Source organism: Zonotrichia albicollis, chromosome 1 (assembly GCF_047830755.1).
Source record: "Zonotrichia albicollis isolate bZonAlb1 chromosome 1, bZonAlb1.hap1, whole genome shotgun sequence".
In the NCBI taxonomy this organism is placed as follows: domain Eukaryota; kingdom Metazoa; phylum Chordata; class Aves; order Passeriformes; family Passerellidae; genus Zonotrichia; species Zonotrichia albicollis.
In genome coordinates this window covers 102,728,595-102,747,532 of record NC_133819.1, presented here as the reverse complement: position 1 = coordinate 102,747,532, position 18,938 = coordinate 102,728,595, and the positions used below count along the sequence as shown (strand labels likewise).

At 38.2% G+C, this 18,938-nt stretch overlaps 1 protein-coding gene across 12 annotated transcripts in view; it reads right to left on the bottom strand.

Moving 5' to 3' along the window:
• Positions 1-18,938, bottom strand: part of PIEZO2 (piezo type mechanosensitive ion channel component 2) — a 286,911-nt gene that overhangs the window by 102,413 nt on the left and 165,560 nt on the right. For all 12 annotated transcript variants that reach the window (XM_074548447.1, XM_074548409.1, XM_074548364.1 and 9 more), the window contains exons 6-7: positions 15,764-15,974; positions 12,908-13,121 (exon numbers count right to left, since the gene is read on the bottom strand). In XM_074548447.1, the coding sequence (XP_074404548.1) occupies positions 12,908-13,121; positions 15,764-15,974 (425 nt within the window). The remainder of the gene's footprint in view (positions 1-12,907; positions 13,122-15,763; positions 15,975-18,938) is intronic.

The following is an 18,938-nucleotide window of genomic DNA, read 5'->3' as shown; positions in this document are numbered from 1 at the left end:
AACATTTCCAAAAATGTTCTGCTGGTGCAGAACATTTTTCAGAGGAATAGAGCCATCTTCCCTTACACTTCTAAAAAAAGCTTCTAATTACTCAGGGATGGCTGCCATAAAATGTATAAGGAATACAAATTAGGTCATTATTGAGTTCTGCATACTCCATTCTGCAAAGATTTTTTTACATTCAGTATTGATCCCAATCAGCTGTGTTTGAGCCCAACTCTGATCGTGCTGTGGCTTCATCTTACCCAACATACATGTTTGCCATCAGTAAGCTCAGAATGAGTCCTAAGTGGGAGAAACCCACTACCAAACAAGTCAAATACTTGTGTGCCTGGATACAGAATATAAAGAAAACAAATAATGAGACTTATTTATTAATGGATAGAATTTGCATTTCCAAAAGACTGCATGCAATATCACACAAAATGGAGGTGCAAGATGTGAATAGATCAGTATTTCTACTCTTGCAAGGAACTAAAGCTGGGTTTTTCAAAGTCTTCCCTGGTATTCTGAAAAATACATAGCAGAAATAATAATTGAATAATAGTAATTTGGAAAAAGTTATAGAAATTATAAAAGGCCAAGAGGAACTTAAACGTCTGACTGAGAAATGCTCTGAGATAACAGTGAAAAAGTGTTCTTAAAATAAAGGTGGCATCTTTTTGTCCAGTTAATATTCTATAAGCTTGTTTTCTTGGAAAAGATTCGTATTGAATCTGTAAATCATCCTTCTAGCAGATGCACCTTCATCTTTCATGATTTCCCAACAAGCTGTAAACTGTGACCATACAAAATTCCCACTTTCTATATTAGTCTAACATTAAAATTCAGAAGACGAATTTCAATTTCACCTAGAAAAACGAGTTCCTGTTGCATCTACAGTAATTTCCCCTAAGGAACCGTCAAAGTTACTAAAAATCTATATTGCTAAAACTTCTATTGCATTGAATTACTTAATTATTTCATTAATGTATTATAAGAAATGGCATAATTACACACGGTACTACATATGAAGAAAAAATACCTATGTAAACAAAAATATGCTTCATATACAGAATTACCAAAGCAGTCATTACATATCTGTTAGATCTGTGAATTTTACATTCACTAAAATTATTTGGAATTTTTTCTTTTTTTAAAAACATATTTATAAGTTCAGAACCTGCATGTGCTCATGTTTTAAGAGTTGACTTCAGGCACGTATTTGCCTTGTAACTTTCAAGGCCAGGAAAGGAAGTAATAATTCTGACTTCCTGCACAATATAGGACACCCAATAATTCCTCTATTGAACAACGATCTTGTGGTTTATAGTCCAGAATGGCATCCAATCTTGACCTCAATTGATAGAAAATCTTCTACTGTCTCTTATTCTTTTTCATGAGTTTTAGCTTCTGTAATAGTTTTGTCTAGATGAGATTTCCAGTTCAGCTGCTGAATCTTCCTACAACTCTGTGTACTCATGCACACAGTACTTTTCACAACACAACAGAGGAGGGGGCAATTTTTCCATATAATTTATGAGTTTGCATGAAGATTACAGCTTGAAGAAAATGTCTGCATCAAACCCCTCTAGGAGCTGCATTTTCTGATTTAGCATTTAATATTATAAGATGCTTTTTTATATTTTTTCTTCTTTTAGGCCAGTACCTATTGCATGGTTATTCCCAGCAATGGCATCAGAACATTTTAGTGTGCTGGGCTGGATTTGCGCGATCCATCCTTGTAGAACTTCTGAATTTGTGTTGGACTTTAGGAACTGTCTGAATCTTTATTTCATCTGGATATCTTCTATTGCATATTTATTTCAATCTCCTCACATGAAAGGAGATGAGAGTGGTGTCTGCAAGTCTAGGGTAGGAGAATGAAATATCGAGACTGACATTTGAATAACTGAGCCCTAAAACTGAGATGATAAAAATGACCAAATGAGAGAAGAAAAGGAAATAAGAATAGAGAAAGCAAAGAAGAGGAGAATAAGGGAGGAAAGAGAGCAACAAATTCCATAAAAATAGGCAAAAAATAGTATATTTGGAGAAAGTGGTGGTGGTTGTGGTAGAAATATTATTTTTCTGGGGCAAAAAGGACTGAAAGACAGGCAGAAAAGCCAAAATTTCATATTTCACAGTACACGCGCTGAATACTATCTCATGAAGAATATTTTAAATACTGAAACGGCTGTGTCCCAAACTCTAAACACTGCTTGAAGAGTGAACCCTTTATCAAACATTGACTTCAAAGAGGTGCATACTGTTGTCAGGATTGAAAGTGTTCTGTGGGTAAGAGAGAGAATGCAATGGAATGAACTGGAAAATAAATTAGCATAGATAAAACGTAATTCCTACACAATCCTCCTAAAAGCCAGGAGTTCCCTTTTCATACACAAGCCATCCTGTTGAGTTTTCCGTACTTGGATGACGAGCTACACAGAAGTTAAGATCCATAAACTCATATCCATAATGCCTCTTCCAAGAGAATGCTACAAGCTACTCCACTCCTCCTCTTTGGGCTATGTGCCCAAAGCAACACATGCTGTTGGAAAACACTCAGCCAGCTCTGTGGTACCTTCAGACCCATCCTGGCCTTCCAGAAAGTCATTACTCCCCAGGCTATTGGCTGGGAATTCAGACCATACTGGGGCCACTGCTCCAGGGTACACTGAAGTGACACCACATTTTTACAGAAATAGCAGAACATTGGGAGGAAAGAGGTGGAAAAGTTGGCTGAAATGCAGAAGGCATCCCAAAGAATTAGGGTTAAAGAGAGAAGAAGGCATTTGGTTTCACATGGATTTTTAAAGGAAAAAAAAAAGAATGAATGGAAAAACTGGCATTTGTCTTTCCAAATCATGTTATAAAATTCCACAGAGAAGGAGTCGATCCTTCACGCCTCCCCTTCGGCTCAGCAGGACAACTGTGCAGGGAGATACAAACCTCAGTACACAGCTGGACTAAAGTCATTAAATGTGTTCATATTGGAGTGATATGAGCTTTTAAGAGCATTGCAAGTATTTTTAGCTCTAAAAAGCCCTAGACCCTGCTTTGGTTCAGACTTGGGTAATTCCAAACTGGCTAGATGGAACTGTGCCCTATTAATGACCATACAAAAAGCTGACTTTTTGGGTTGAGGAGCATTATGATAAATTTCAGCTTAACAGTTCAAAACGGTTTTTTTCAAATATCTGTAAATGTACACTAAGACTGGAATTGTTTTTATTCAGCATGTTGCTATCCCAACGCTGTAATACAGGCATACACATAGTGAATATAGACTTGGTAGGTAAGTAGATCGTTCTAACTTTTGTTTTAATGTCATCAAATTTCTATAGCTCTTTAGCAGATGTCTTACGTCCTTTTTTTTCCTACCAAGTTTTGGTTTTTGGTTTCCATAGCTTCTATTGGATCAAAGCTTTTCTGGCAATGACAAAACCAGCCCTTGTATATCTCCCACCCTCTTCTGAACATCAGTGACTTTTCTTTTAAAGGAAAATTAATTTCAAATGCACATCAACTGCATGAGAAACATCATGAAAAAGTGACTAATTTAAAACTTGTGTGTTAATATTATTCATATAATGAGGACAGAGAGAAATTATGAGCCTTTAATCAGGGAGCTGTAGAGAAAAGATGTCTTTAAGGATGGTGAGTTACATAAAAGCTTGCAAAACCTGTAAATACAACACAAATCTTAATTCAAGGAGAAAAAAAGGACCATATGAGCAGTTGCAATAGAATCACTTTGCTTTCAAGTTCATTAACAACTTTAAACTAAGATGATAAATAGTATCTACTCTATAAACTGTTTTTTGTTTTGAAGTAACCAGATAATCAAATTTTCTCTAAGACTATGTGACTGGAAGCTGTTAAGAAATGGGCATCTGCTGAAAATGACCAAACTTCAGACATTAAAATACTGCACGTCTGAAATAAAACAGTTTCCCTAAGGGGAATTTAAGTCTGAACATGAAGACTTGTGAGCTCTATATCACATTTCCTCCAATAATTTAGCTTTGTACTGACTCCCTATTACAAAAAGCTTTCATTGCTTTAGAAGCAATAATTAGGTCAATGACCACTGTTATCACCAAAAATAGGTGTGGGTCTATTAATCCCTTGTTTACTGAGACAGACAAAAGCCATCTTCAAAAGCCTTAAATGAAGATTTATCCTCTGAATGTGTTTCTTCTCTGCATTCCCAAATCTTTCCATTATTCATGACACAGCTCAACTTTGCTCTGAGTTTCTAGTGATCATCAACATTGACCTTGCTCCTTTCAGCACATCAGTGAGCTAGAAAAGCACCAAGTTGCTGTAGCCTTTGGGGGCCTCTGCTGGGACTTCCAGAGGCTCTCATCTGATGAAGAAATGTACTGAAGCAGAGATTCCAATATCTTTTTATTCCCATCAGACATTTGAGCATCTGGCACAGGGAGAACTGCCAGATAGGATAGCAAGAAGGTGGTGAAGTGGGAATAAACGTGCAGGAGAAATGGGTTTAGGACTCCTGCCTCCTGATAACTTAGCTAGAGTGACTCCATCAACATGATCATTCCTCACCAGGGCCAGCATTGTCCCTGCTTTGATAGCAGCAGCCTGGCTCATGTTGAGGTCAGGCAAATAGAGTTTGTTCTCAAATAAAATTAGGAAAATAGTTGGGGTTTTTTCTGTCACTAAAATAAAAATATTTTAAATGCAGCAGGGTTTTGGAATTTTGGGGTGTTTATTCCAAATAATTTCAGCTACGAACCGGAGGCAACTCAGTGTTTGCAGCTGAAGGATGGAGGCTGCAGGAGTGAGGCAGCCTTGCTAGGATGAGAGGATGAGAGAGAACAATCACCCCAGCAGAGAAGGCTGACTGGCACCAATGATTTGCCAGTTACTCATCCTCCTCATGTACATACATATTCCCTGTGACCATAAAGGGGCATGAAAAGCAGTTAATACTAAACAGCACCACCTGAGTATGGACAACACCCAAGCTGCATGGAAAAAATTTAAAATATTTAATGTTCAGTTGGACCTTCTACTCAGAGGTGAAAGTAATGAGAAAACAGGCCCAGGCTTCTAAGGACTCATGTGGAAAGCATGGGAAAGCCAAAGGCATGTTCAGAAACATCCATGGACACAAAGGCTTCCCCCTGTGAGAGGGTGAACTTGGACACTCGAGCACAGAAGAGAAGGCACAGCTCAAAAATGGCATAGCTTAGCAATGACATGGTTAACAAAGGCTTTCTGTGCCAATTAGTGACTGAGGCTATTGGTTTTTCAAAGTGAGTTAGCTGAGCTGCTGAAAGGAAAGGAACCAACAGCCTCATCTCAGAAAGTCTCTCACAGGCAGAAGGGGGGAGAGTCTGCTCCTAAAACTCAACCAGTAGTGCAGACCACAGACAGCCTTGTCCTAAGCTCAGGTGCTGGGAGAAGAACAGAAGAGCTCAGGTAAAACTTCAGCAGAAGTCACTTAGGAGGAGGAGGAGACAGTGCTCAGGTAACCCCAGTGAGCATCAGCATTCAGCAGGGCGGTGCTGACCAGAGCATGCAAGTGACCCGGCACAACAAGTAAGCACGCACCTGCCTAAGAGCTTTACTGCTACCCCTTAGAGCAACATGTACAGAAGAACAGAAATTGTTTTAAAGTGTAGCTTCATACTATTTTAACTTTGAGGCAACTTGGTCTGTGATCTAGGATTCAGACTGCAGCCAAAGCTTTGTGCTTTATTCCAAGTTCTGGCTATCTTGGGAGGGTTATTTGATTAATCTAACTTCTCTGTTAGGGAATTTTTCCACTTCTGAAAAAGGAGTGATGATACTTTTCAGTCACATTGGGGCAGCCTGCTAGGTTCAGTGATGCATGCAGAGGATAAAGAGATTTTCCACTTACTCAGCTGGCAGGGAAACAGGTAGCAAAAAACCACAAGAGTGATGGATACCTTCATCAAGAGGTTCTGCAGTAGAAAGTATGAGCAAAGAAAATATTCCATTTAGCAGCAAGTGCACTGAGGCAGAAATATAAGCTATGATTCCCATTTGGCTTTAAACATAAAAAGAAAGTAAAATAGCAGGATATGGAAAAGAAGATAATGGGATAATCAACAATAATGCCCAGGAAATGTTTGGAAATTACCCAGTTTCAAAACAAAAGTGGTATAACAGCTGATTTTGAATTGGTTATAAATTGAACACGATTGGCTCAGTTTTTATCAGCAAGTTCCAAACTTCAGCTAAATGAGCATAAACAAGAGATTAAGCACTTCCACTCCTTGAGTGTTTAGAGAAACTGGTGTAGACTGCCCCTGCATGGACAAGGACTAACTCCCCAGTGTGTGCTTGACTGAGGTTACTCAGGACTGCCTTTTTTACCTCCAAGGAATGTGGGATGATTCATTTGTTAATGTTGATACACTGAGCTGAAAACACAGAGTGTTAAATATTCTTCATCACAATTTCTGGTGATGCCAGAGTACAAACATCATTGTTCTTGAGCAGACCTTTAGAAAACAAGTTTGTAAATCCAAGAGAAGTTTGCTAATTACAATACATGTCTGCTAACACCACAGAATAATAGGAATACAAACCTGGTAGGAGGAGAGGGGGTTTGTCTCTTTTCTGTCCTCATTTTCAGGCACTTGAACAATGATCATAGAATGCAGATAGTGTGCAAAAGCGGGATGGCTGCATCACCAGACCAACTGCACGCCCAATTCAGGTTAATCAGAATCAGCAGGCAAGCTTATCACAGAATATCAGCAATTCTAAGATCTTCATCACTTCCCTCTGTCCCTCTGACCTCAGTAGTTCAGTGCATGCAAGGAAGAGGAGCCTCTGTGCAACACACTGCTATCTGGAAGCAGGAAACATTATATCACACGACAATGGCTGATTTCTTTCTATGTTTGCAGCTTACACTCAATTTTCAGATGCAGTGTGGTCATTGTTGGGAGTGTTAAGGCTCCCCACTTTGCACTAACAGAAGTCTTCCATGACCAGGGCCAGCCCTACCAGGCTGCCAGGGATCTCACCAGTGGCAGGCTCACCACTGTAGCAGAACAGAACCGGGAAACCAGTCACTTCCACATGCAGAAAACCATTGTTTTGAAAAGGTCTTAGCACATATCTCAGTTTACACCTCTTTCAAGCCCAGTGGAAGACAGAGATGTGTAAATCACCTGGGGTGCAATGTCAGTAACATAAATTAAATTGTGCCTGCTTATTCCAAGGCTACATTTGGCACTTGATGCAGCGGGGTGGTGATGGTGAGTGCTGACAGCTATAACATGGGTATGGGAAGGACTGCTCTCCAGGCAAATTGCTACTTACTATTTCCTCTCTTGTCTTTTCCTCATCCAACCTTTCATTATAAAGGGAGCCCAAATAAGTCTACCTCATATTTTCGAATGAGATGATAATAGCAAGGATGATTATTGTCTTTTGTCAACAGGAGAGCAAACTTGCATTTCTAAGCTGTTAACAGAATCATTCACTTCTTTTCCAAAATATATTTTAACAAATACAAAGAAGGTGAAGTTCTGAGAAAGCTAAAACATTCTAAGTAGAATTAAACCCTAAAATGTGGTGCATTATAGAGCTAGTATGAAACTCAGCTGCAAATTTCTGTAAGAATAAGGACAAATACCTAATATCTCTTCCTCTGAGACAAAATTGTGGCTCTCTAATCAAATCTGGTCATGGTAATCAACATGGTGGCTGGCCTGGTATGTTTTGGAGCATGTTCTGCAACTGCAAAGTGTCCTTTTGCTGATAGAGGATGATGGAAACAGACAAGTGCAGTGCAGTGTCCTTACATGGCAAATATCCAAGGGTCTGGCCTCTGTCCTGGCAGTGGTACTGCAGAACCGCAGTGAGAAGCACCTAAAAATACCAGGCAGAAGGCATGGAAGCTACTGCAGCCAAAGGGCAGCTCAGTATAGCACACATAAATGAGCTCCATCTTTTCAAACACTGGCTTGTGACCAAGTCAAAAGGCAACCCCAAAACCCTCACTCTCCTACATGGTTAAGAAAATTCTGCCTCTCAGATGTGAGCCACCTTTGGGACAGGTGCCAAAGAAGGTCTGCAGCAAGGATTAGCAGTGGCTGCAGCTCAGGTGAAACATGTTGCCCAGCTCTTGGCTCCAGTGGAGCTACAAAAGCAGCAGCAGAGCAGGAGATCAGTACCTTGCCCTGCAGAGGTAATCAATCAGCTACATCTCACTATTTTGGCAATATCTGCTCTCCTAATGGGATTTTATTTGCAAGGTTAGTGTCTAACTTAGGAAAAAATATTACAGCTGGATCTGATCTGACCCTGATCTGACAACTCCAGGAACATTTTTGAGACAGTGCTTAAGCATTTATAACACTGGTTGAACAGCGTATTTGGACTACAAAATCCAAATCTGTGTCAAAGCTTCCAGGGAAGTCCAAAGGAAGAATTTTGGACTGGACTCTTCTCAGATTAATCTGAAAACAAACTGAATATCCTGAATCTACCATCTGTAGCAGATATCTTTTCTCCAAAAGTAAAAGAGTAATTTAAGTAGGATTATTATTAGTCACTGTAAAACCTATTTTAAAAGTCCTGCTTAAATAGATTTATAGACATCTTTCAGATGAAAATTTCCTCTTGAACAAAACTCCTTAGACCAGACTTCCCAACTCACACTGCAGCAAAGCAATCAGTTGAGTAATTCCAAATTCCCATTCACTTAAGAAGGTGTGAAATAAGGTACCACTGTGCAGTGGATGACACTACCTGGACTCCTAGGTTTGCTTCGTTTTGTAAGGGAGGTGCCTTCTATAGATGAAACCAGTTGTATTTAAACTTTTTGGAACATTACTTGCCTGAAAACTACAAGCAAGACAGATCTAAACTACAGGAAAGCACACAGATTTTAATTTACATTGGGTGGCTGGATTTTAAATTAACATGCTTATAAGCACAGTTTTGGACAGGAATAACTCTACTGACTCGGGCAAACCTCATACCACTGCACTGATCCTATTTCTTCATGTTGGCAAGGCCTTATCATTTCCCCAATTACATTCTTTTGCCAAAATAAACAATATCAGGAAGAAAGGAGGCAGCAATCTGAAAAATGGTGAACATATTACTGTGTATTTTCAGGCTGTGACACCATGTACCTAATTTCTAAAGTCATTTTAGCTCATTGACTTGTTTTTACTAACTTGGGTGAAAAAAATGTTATGGAAGAAACACGATACTTTCTGAATTTTGCTTTAAATTGATACTTCTTGCTATTTTCCCCCATCTTTGCAATATTTGCATATTGCAATATTTGAGATATTGCATCAATTTGCAATATTGATTTGCTGGCAGCATGCCTACCCCTGATATACCAGCTATATTCAGACTTTTCAGTACACTGGGCATTTTTCAATCTGCAGATCCCAGTGCTCACTCCATGGCATTTCAGCCTGTTTGTGATTATGCCACTTCTACCTGCACATCACAGATCCAGACAGCCACAGCAGCAGATGTGAAACTTCCAGGACAGCAATACCTCTATGTCCAGTAACTTTGGCAAGTACTCAGGGCTATGTTATCACAATATCCTATTTTCAGGGGTGAAGTACTTTGTTTGCACAATCCCATGAGGTTTCAGGGTAAAACATGTGAATTCACCAGATGTCAGGTTATTCCTTCCAAAAGAACTGCTTTCGTCTGGTGACATTCAGTCACTTCTTACAATCACAAAATGGTGAATTTTGAGTTGAAACGTTCTTGAAAGGAAGGAACAGCTCAAGGGTGATGCAAGTCTTAGCTGAATAACACTGTTAACTTGAGAATTTTCTGGTATGTTTGGGTGTAGTTTAACTTTATATAGTCTGAAATCAATCGATAATCTGACAAGCTGAATGCATTACTATTCAGAAAAAAACACATTTTTTATTGATCAGAGAAACCACTTGTACATTTCTTGTAAACTTGAGAGCTCAAATCCAGAAAGGAGCTTTTTAAAACACCAGACTTACATTCTGCTGAGAAAAAAAATGTTCACCAGCAGCCCAACCAGAGCAGTTTTCACATCTGCCCTTGAAATTCAGGAGAGCTTTTTCTGGGGATTGGGCCCTCAAAAATTTACAGAGAAATAAAAAGTCCTTCTTTCATGTGGAATCACAGAATAATTTAGGTTGGAAAAGACCTCTAAGATCATTGAGTCTACCATTTAACAAACACTGCCAAAAACATCTCTCAACCATGTCCATAAGTGCCCAGGTTTACAGATCTTCTAAGTATCTCCAGAGATGGCGACTCAACCCCTTTCCTGAGAAGACTCTTCCAATGGCAGACAATTCTTCTAGTGCAGGAAGTTCTTCTAATATCCAATCTAAACCTCCCCTGGTGCCACTTGAGGCTATTTCCTCTTTTCCTGAAGCTTTTTACTCAGGAGGAGACCAACCCCCACCTCGCTACAACTTGCTTTTAGAGAGCAACAAGGTCACCTCTGTGCCTTCTCCAGGCTTCTCCCTGTGTCTTCTGCAGAACAATTCCAGTTCCCTCAGATATTCCTCATAAGACTTCGCTCCAGACCTTTCACCAGTTTTGTTGCCCTTCCCTGGGCATTCTCCAGCACCTCAATGTCCTTCTTGTAGAAAGAATTTGGGGAATCAAATTATTTTCTTGGCATATAGTTTGCCTATGGAAGTCATGTACTAGTATTAATGAGAACTCTGCATATTTAGCACATCTTCAAACCAAGATTATACACAAAATAGCAAGGTATTGATTTTCTTTTAGAATGCAAAATGCTAAAATATTTTTTCTGCAGCATTATGATACATGTCTCTCATTTTTCCTCCTCTAGCCACTGCTTATATATCAGCCCAAGTCAATCATTAAAAATCATCCGTGGCCTTTTCTCACACTAAGATTTTCACCTCCAAGCTCTGAGAACACCTGCCTTGATGCTCTTCAAAGACACCTCCCTGAAAGCAGATCAAAGTAGATCCACAATAGAAGCTGCAAATAAAGAAACAAGGAATACTGCTACTGCTCCTTCTGCTGCCATTGTGCGTAAGTTGAGTGTAGATTGTTGTGTATATTCAAACATAATTTCACACATAATTTGGAACATCAGTCCCTCACATGATTTCCTGTGTAAAAGGCAGAGTATTCAACAGTACCAATTCAAGTGAAAGTCTGCAGGAAGGTAACATCATTTTTTTTTGTTTAAAAAAATGTCAGCATGTACTCTGAAATCCAATGCTGGGACATTTTTTAACCTAAACTCCAAAGGTGCTTTTCTTTTCTACACCAAGGCAGACACAACTTTCTTGTAGCTTGATTTTTTCATTTCAAAAATTAATGACTAAGTTAAAGTGCCATATTTGTACTGACAAAATTTTGCCATAAAACAAAGAATCACATTATTTACAATCAAAGAAATTACTAAAAGAAATTACTAAAGAAATTACTACATTACCAATGTCTTGATAATTGTCTCAAAACAATTATATTAATATAAATTAATTTTAAAAAATTAATTTAAAATTAATAGAAAAATACTAAAGAGAAAAAGGGGACTTCACAAATTATGCATAGGAAGAAAGTCGCACATATTGCAGCTAAATTGCATTTCTTCTTGAGAAAATGTCATTGCTATCTGTTGCTAAAAACTGTGAGTAGATATCCTCAAAGCCAAATACTTGAGAATTTTGAAGCCATTCTCTTTTTATTTTCTTAATACACGGAGGAAGTAATATGAAAGGTTTAGAGAGGTTGAGAGCATTTCAGCTTCTTGGCATTAGAAATCATCCGTTCTCCTATCTCGACCTCTAGGTGGCACAAAAGAACCTAAACTAAGAGGCTTTCCTGAATTTCAGGTAACGTTATGCCCTCCCAATCAGCCTCCACAAGTCACCAGTTACAGTATCACAAAACACACATATCTATTAACCTTTATTAAATAAAATGTCAAAATAAGTACTAAAGTAACAGCTACGGTAGCTAGATAGCTCAATTTAACTGCTTAGTGCATTGAGAGATAAATAATTAATTGATTCTCCACAGTACCTCTAATTTCCTTTCATCTTCAGCTTATAATAAAAGGAACAATAGGTTTACTAGAAACAAAGTTAATGTTCACATTTAGCTTAATATAAGGATTACTACAGCATTCAAAAATCATACCATAAAAGCAAATTTGTCATCACACTCCACCAGAAAAAAAAATAGTAATGAGCAAAATAAATCCATTACTTAATCTTATTTTAGATTACAGTGTGTAGAAAATTAAAGGGTCAGTGAAATCACAGCCAGTCAATATTTACTGCAGAAGTAACTAGAAATGCTGCTTTTTTACTTAGGGTAAGGAGCTGTTGGTATGAAGATCAGCAGGTTCTATATGAATCTATGTGACCAGAGAGAATTTTTACATCATCAGTCTAATATGCACAGTACATGAAGGACGGCAGCAGCCCTCAGCCTCTGCACACAAGAGTGGCACCACAAAAGCATTTTGCTCCAGTTAAGGCACTATGACATTAGACACCAGAGAATTAATTTTCTTCTACAAAAAACCAAACGTGCATTTGTATATTTGCCCTTGTATCAATGTTGCCATCAATTTCTTTAATTCCTGCATTAGCCCAATCATTCACACTCACATCTGAGGAACACTCTGAGAAAAAAAAAAAAAAAAAAACAAAAGTAACCTTCCAACCTTCCCCTCCTAATCTGCTCCAGCTCTCTGTCTGCAATTACCCAGTCTGGACTTTCCACACTGTCATTCAAAACCACTCCATCTGAAAAGATTTGATTCTTCCACCACTGAACAAGAAGGTATGTGTAAAATTTGCGAAAGCCTTATGTGGAAGACCATTTGCATCAACATGTGACAAACAGAGCATTGCATCATGTGCCCATAATTAAACAGGAAAGGAATTGTTCTCACCTGGCATAGAAATCTTTTGGTGGAACAACCTCCTGAAAGAACTGTAGCTGGTACAGATAAAGTCCAATCAAGTGTCCTGCACTGAATATAGCCATTAATACACACAGACAGCTGAATATCAGAGGATCAAATGCTTGGCAACAGGACCACCATGTGCACAGGCCCAAAAACACAAAGAAATACACAGCTGAGGTCAAAGATGGCACCATCATACCTGTAAAAATAAAAATATGGAGTGTTGGAGAAGTACAGAAAATATCAGCATTTGTTAAAAATTAAATTTGACAAGGTGTGTATCAAAAAATTTGATCCAATTAGTTTTCTGGTAATTATAACAATTAGCTTTAAAGACTGCTATTAACTTTGAGACTAGAAGAGAAGGATCTTCTTTTTTATTTGTTCAATTCACTAATGCAATATCTCAGCACTTAGAACACAATCACTCTCCAGGCTTTCCTCTGAGATGGAATTTTTCTCTATGTAAAGGTGTTTCATAAAGCATGGAGAAAAACTGTGGAGTGGCTGCAAGGGCAGCTAATACTGCCTAAGACTACCAGTGTATAACTTTTGAGTACAAGGTGCTAAAGTGGCATCATGGATGAATAGTGAAAAGCCTCCTCATACAGATATTGCAATACCTTGACATAGTAAAACAAAACAGACCCTGATTCATGTATCAAAATGAAGAGCTTTACATAAAATCTACAAATAATCAGTAAATGTTTGATTTAAAAAAAAATTTAACTCCTAGAAATGTATAATTTACACAAGACAAAGACTATGCTGTCACACACATGTATACTGTTTTTGCTTTTGCACATGTAGCTGAGTATGCCAATTCAGAAAATGTCCAGCTGGTGAAGGAGACTCAGTGCTCTCCTGGGAGCCTGCAAAAATAAGTCAGGAAGCAGGAAAGATATTCATGTCTAAGAGTGGCAACTATGAGAAAATGATGTAAGAGCTTGCACACAACACAGCAGCCCAGTGGATTCTCGGAAGTAACAGTGCCTAACTAGCAGGGGCCCCTGCCTAAATTCATTTTTAGACTTTTTAACTAGTAAATGTCTAGGAGCCACCTTCCCCAGGACAGACCTGCAGGCTTGTGGTGCCCCTTAGCTCCAGTGTGCCTGCTGGCCCTTCCCCTCACCTGGTCTGATGTGTCTTTTGGGAGCAGCACTCCCAGGGATGGTCCTGAGCTGAGCTGAGTCCAGGCATTGTAAGGACTGATATCCACAGTTATATACCTGAGGTTCACCATCACACTTTCTCATAATATTTTAAGCTTTCACCTATGATGCTGTAAAACTTTACCCAGAAATTTCTGCCTCAAGCCTGTAACTATTCCTTTTCTTCTTACAAAGAGACGCTTTGTCTTTATTCCAACACTTCTGGAGAATAAGAATACATGATATACTAAAATAAGTTATTTATTATGGCCAGTTACTCTGGCTGCGAAAAATACAAAATTTATTTCTAGCCTGAAACTGCCTAGATTTACCATTTAACTGTTGGCTCCTATTATCAATTCTACTAGATGAGATACCTTAAAAAATGGAAGCACTTTGTATCTTTGTCAGTTCTTTCAGGCTGCAGTCAAGTCACCCTTCATCTTTTTGGCACGGTAAGTAGGGAAGTATTTAACTTATAAAGCTCAAGGTCTCTCTCTGGAGTACAGGCTTCTCAGACCTCAAGTACTTTTTGTAACTCTACTTTGAACACTTCCCACTTCTTGCTTTGCGTTGGAGCTCCACAGGCAACATGCCCATCACCATTCAGAAGAAACTGCCCCCTGCCACTGCTGCACAATCATTCTGCTTCCCATTGAACATGGATGATGTTCTCCTATGTAGAGTGGCATTAGGCTTTTTGAATTTCTTTATTTGGGTGGTTTTTTTTATGACATCTCTCATCCCTGGTGTCAGGCTCCATGGTAGCCCATATATTTTTTCTGTTTTTAGATGTATTACTTTCCATTTGGCTACATGGAAGGCTGTTTAGCACTCTTGCTTAAGGAAAGAACCTGCCTTACTAAAACAGCCACACCTCCAATCTCACCATTCAATATCAAACTTTTTTGTATTGTTGTTTTATACTTCATATACTGACAACTCATATGTTAAGTTGTAACCTTTATATGTAATCACTCCATTCAAACATGTGAGTTGGCAGGTAAACGCTAATCTACAATTCCATGATTTAATTTTGAATTTAGTTACAACCTATAGTAATTTTGTACACTTCTTTTCTGGGTGTAGCTGATTTTGTGGTATTAAATCAAATGCCTTATAAAAAGGTAGGCTATATATCAACATCAAAACAACTACTCTTACCAACTAAATAAAAAAAAAACAAAAGGAAGGCTGCTTATCGCTCTTTTTACACACAACATGGTCAAACAAACAATTTTTTTTAAAGGCTATGTGAATACAGTTCCTTTTTACACTTAGAAGGGATGAAAGCAAACCTATGAATTCACTTTAATGTAAATATATACATGTGTGTATATATATATATATATATATATACACACACATGTATAACGTATGTATTTACATTACACACACACAATATATATCTAGTCATCTATAATATGACTCCCATTCACCATTTGGTTATAACAGCAACTGTGAAAATCATAAATGGAATGGCAGGGCCACACAGTGTCAGCACAAAAAGAAATTAAGCAACTCAGCATATTCCAATACTTGCCAAAGAGTTAATTTAATAAAATCAGCAGCAATTTCTTTTCCCTTAAAAATTTCCATTGTTACTCCCGCAGGTGCCAAAGTGCTGAAAACTCATTTGTTAAATGCAGAATCTAATGGGCTCCTAAGGAAATTTTTCAAACACACCAACCTGCTGAACCAAGTAAAATTGTAACAACAACTTTTCCAGTGGTGATTATCATATTGCCAATAAACTCCCTCAGTTTGGATGCTAGGAATGCAATTCTACGCAGCAGTTTTAATTTCATGGTCTCCTCAAATTCTGCTTCTCCACAGTCATCGTCATCCAGATCTTCTTCATACATCAAAGCATCATCTGGCTCTAATTTTTCTCTTACAGCCTAAAGGAGAAGGAAGGAAAGAAAAAAAAATAGAATGCAAAAACACAGAGAGAGAGACAAAGTAATCTGAAATTAAAACCCACGCATATATTATTTAACAATGAAGTCTTCTGACAATCTTTGACTATGCCAAGTACTGAGACATAAGAAAGACATACTGAAGATAGAGATGTACATCGACGGCTCCCACTTCAGAGATGTCTCAAAAGGTTATTAAAGGTGGTCTCTGGGAAAGGCTGCACAACAGGCTGCTTGCTCATTTACACATGAAATTTGGTTTGATTAGTTCAGCATTCTTAGAAAGATAAGCATCTTGCTATCTAATATCTCTTAAACTCCTCTTTGCCTCAAAGGTTTCAGTTATAAGCTCCAAAAACTGTAATTTCTGGGTTGATATTGCTCAATACCAAACCCTTTCCAAACCCATTTTCCATCAGCCCTTTCTCTAAAGGCAAAACCTAGAATGGAGCAAGTAGGAGTGATCTGGAACAGGGCAACGAGGGTTGAAATGAATGGACAGATAACTCATTGATGACAAAAGGGTAGCTTGGGAGAGAAATAAGAGACTAAGCAGATGCTTGGGGAGAGAGTGAGAAATGTGGAGATCAACTGATGGTGAAAGAAAAGGTAAAAATGTGAGCAGGAGAGACATAGTGAAATCTTAAGTGAACTACAACAATTTTACAGGGGTAATGAGACCAGTGACTTAGAACTACAATGGAAAACAGAAAAGAAGGAAACGTGGAAAGGCCCATCATACTTGAGCAGTTTGTTAGGATTTGGCAGTGGCCTTCACCATCAAGTCTCCATCGTATCTTGGAGACCAGAAGACATATACAACTATTGAGTGATGCAGACTAAATCATCAACCCACGGTGAGAACCTGCAGAATTAGCAAGAGGCCCACACAAAGACACAATTTATGGAAAAATTAGTCATTCATGGAAATGTAGGGGCATATTTAAAAAAAAAAAAAAAGTAAGAGTTTTGAGCCAGGTTCTCATTTGGTGTAATATAGAATAGCTTTTTTGGCAGTAATTTAGACTTGTATTAGCTAACACTAGTTCTAGCCAAACCATATCTCTGTGTGTGAAATTTAAAGAGAGATTTAAAAGGAGAGATTATTAGTATTTTTCATCCGAATAGCGAGTTTATATGTGTTGGTGACCTTCGGCAGAAAACATTCCACACTGACAGATAAGACTGCAGTAGGAACAGATGAACTCTCAGCCTACTTAACCAAATTCTTCTGTAACATTACGTGGATTCCCAGAAGAACAAAATTCCCTGTAGATGGCTTCACTCCTTCATTTCACCTCTAAGATTGTTGCCAGCATTCTCCTCTTAATTCAGAGCATTAACACTGTTGTGAACGTTCAGGAAAACAAACAAGCAAACAAACAAACCAACCTCTAAACAAACCTGCTTGTTTTAAAGAATCTATTTCACAGACAACAAAATATGCAATAAATATAGAGGGCTGATCTGGGAAACCTACATTTCCATTTCAAGCCATGCAGCACAAAGAGGCTTTCTGTGTGTTCATCACTGCTGCTCATATCTGAGCTCCTATCCCAAGGATAGGAAACATTAAATATTCAGAAAGAATGCTGATAGTAGGTACAGCAATACTTTCTGCCCTAACTTCCACCAGAGTTGTTTCAGTGAGGAAGTTAAACAAAGGGCAAATGCTACATATCTTTTTGATTGTGTCATAAATACTAGATTAACATGTTCTTCATCTAGTCCTTTTGGGTCCAATCCTGCTTCTCGTGCTCTGTGCCTTGAGCTTAATATAACCAGTGAACAGTGAAACCTTCAATAGCATCCATATCCCAAAGAAAGAGAATGAGTGGGACTGATGGACATTTAAAGGTTTTGAAGTGGCACACATCCTAAACATAGATCTGTGTGAAGGAGACCTTTGTTTCTTCAGCTTGTGCCTTCAGCTTGCTGAAGACAATACACATTAAGACATACATTCACTTTAAAAATATATAGGAATCCAAATAAATAAATTATTTCATGGAAGGCCATCCGTATTCATCTGTCTTTGAACATTATGTTAAACATAATGACAGGATTCATATATTTATTACAGCTTAAAATTGCTGATTGCTATGAATTATACATAGGCAGGAACAGGAAATAAAAGCCTGAAGAGTCACAAAAGACAATAATAAAACATTCTGCAAACAAGCAGAAAATGCTTCTGTGGGGAATATGAAAATAATCAAAATATTTAAAAGTATAAATTGGAGGAAAACACAAAATGCCTTCAAATAATAAAATAAAAAGGAGAACACAGAAGTAAGGAAACCAGAAAAAACATCCCAATGAAATGTGGAACTTGATATACTTTTCTGTCTCTCATCCCTACCTGCGTACCTAACGTCAGGTGTCAAATGCCCAAATTCACACCTCAAAATCTCCACAAAAGAGATCTTTGTATTTTATGTCGTATCTAGGAGCATAACTTTTTAGCTTTACCAGGCCATTTAATCTTGCTTCATTAATCTAAAGAACATTTAGGCTACATTTTTCCGTGAGAGTTAAGCACATGTCCTGACATGTATGACACAGCATACCCAGGGAGAAGCACTAGGGAAGAGGATATTTCAATGGACCAGGATATGACTGAAGCTGAGGAGATGATGGTCTGAAGTTTCCATGGATTCAGGCTTCTACACTTTAAGCATAGCTAAAAGCTTCAGTGTCCATGAGTTACCAAAGAAGTTAATGTTCCTTGGTTTTTAGCTTTTATTTAGATATGAAAACACGAATTCCAAGTTCAGCAAGAAAATTAAGATGTCACAAAGATTTGCAGGAAATGCAGAACAACCTACTTCTGGTGTTCCTGAGGTCATCAGATGTTGGAAAGAAAACTTCAGCGTTCTGAACCTCAGGAAATACCAAACTGATTTCCCAAGTTTTCCCTCTAAAACTGCAAAAGTCTGCTGGGAG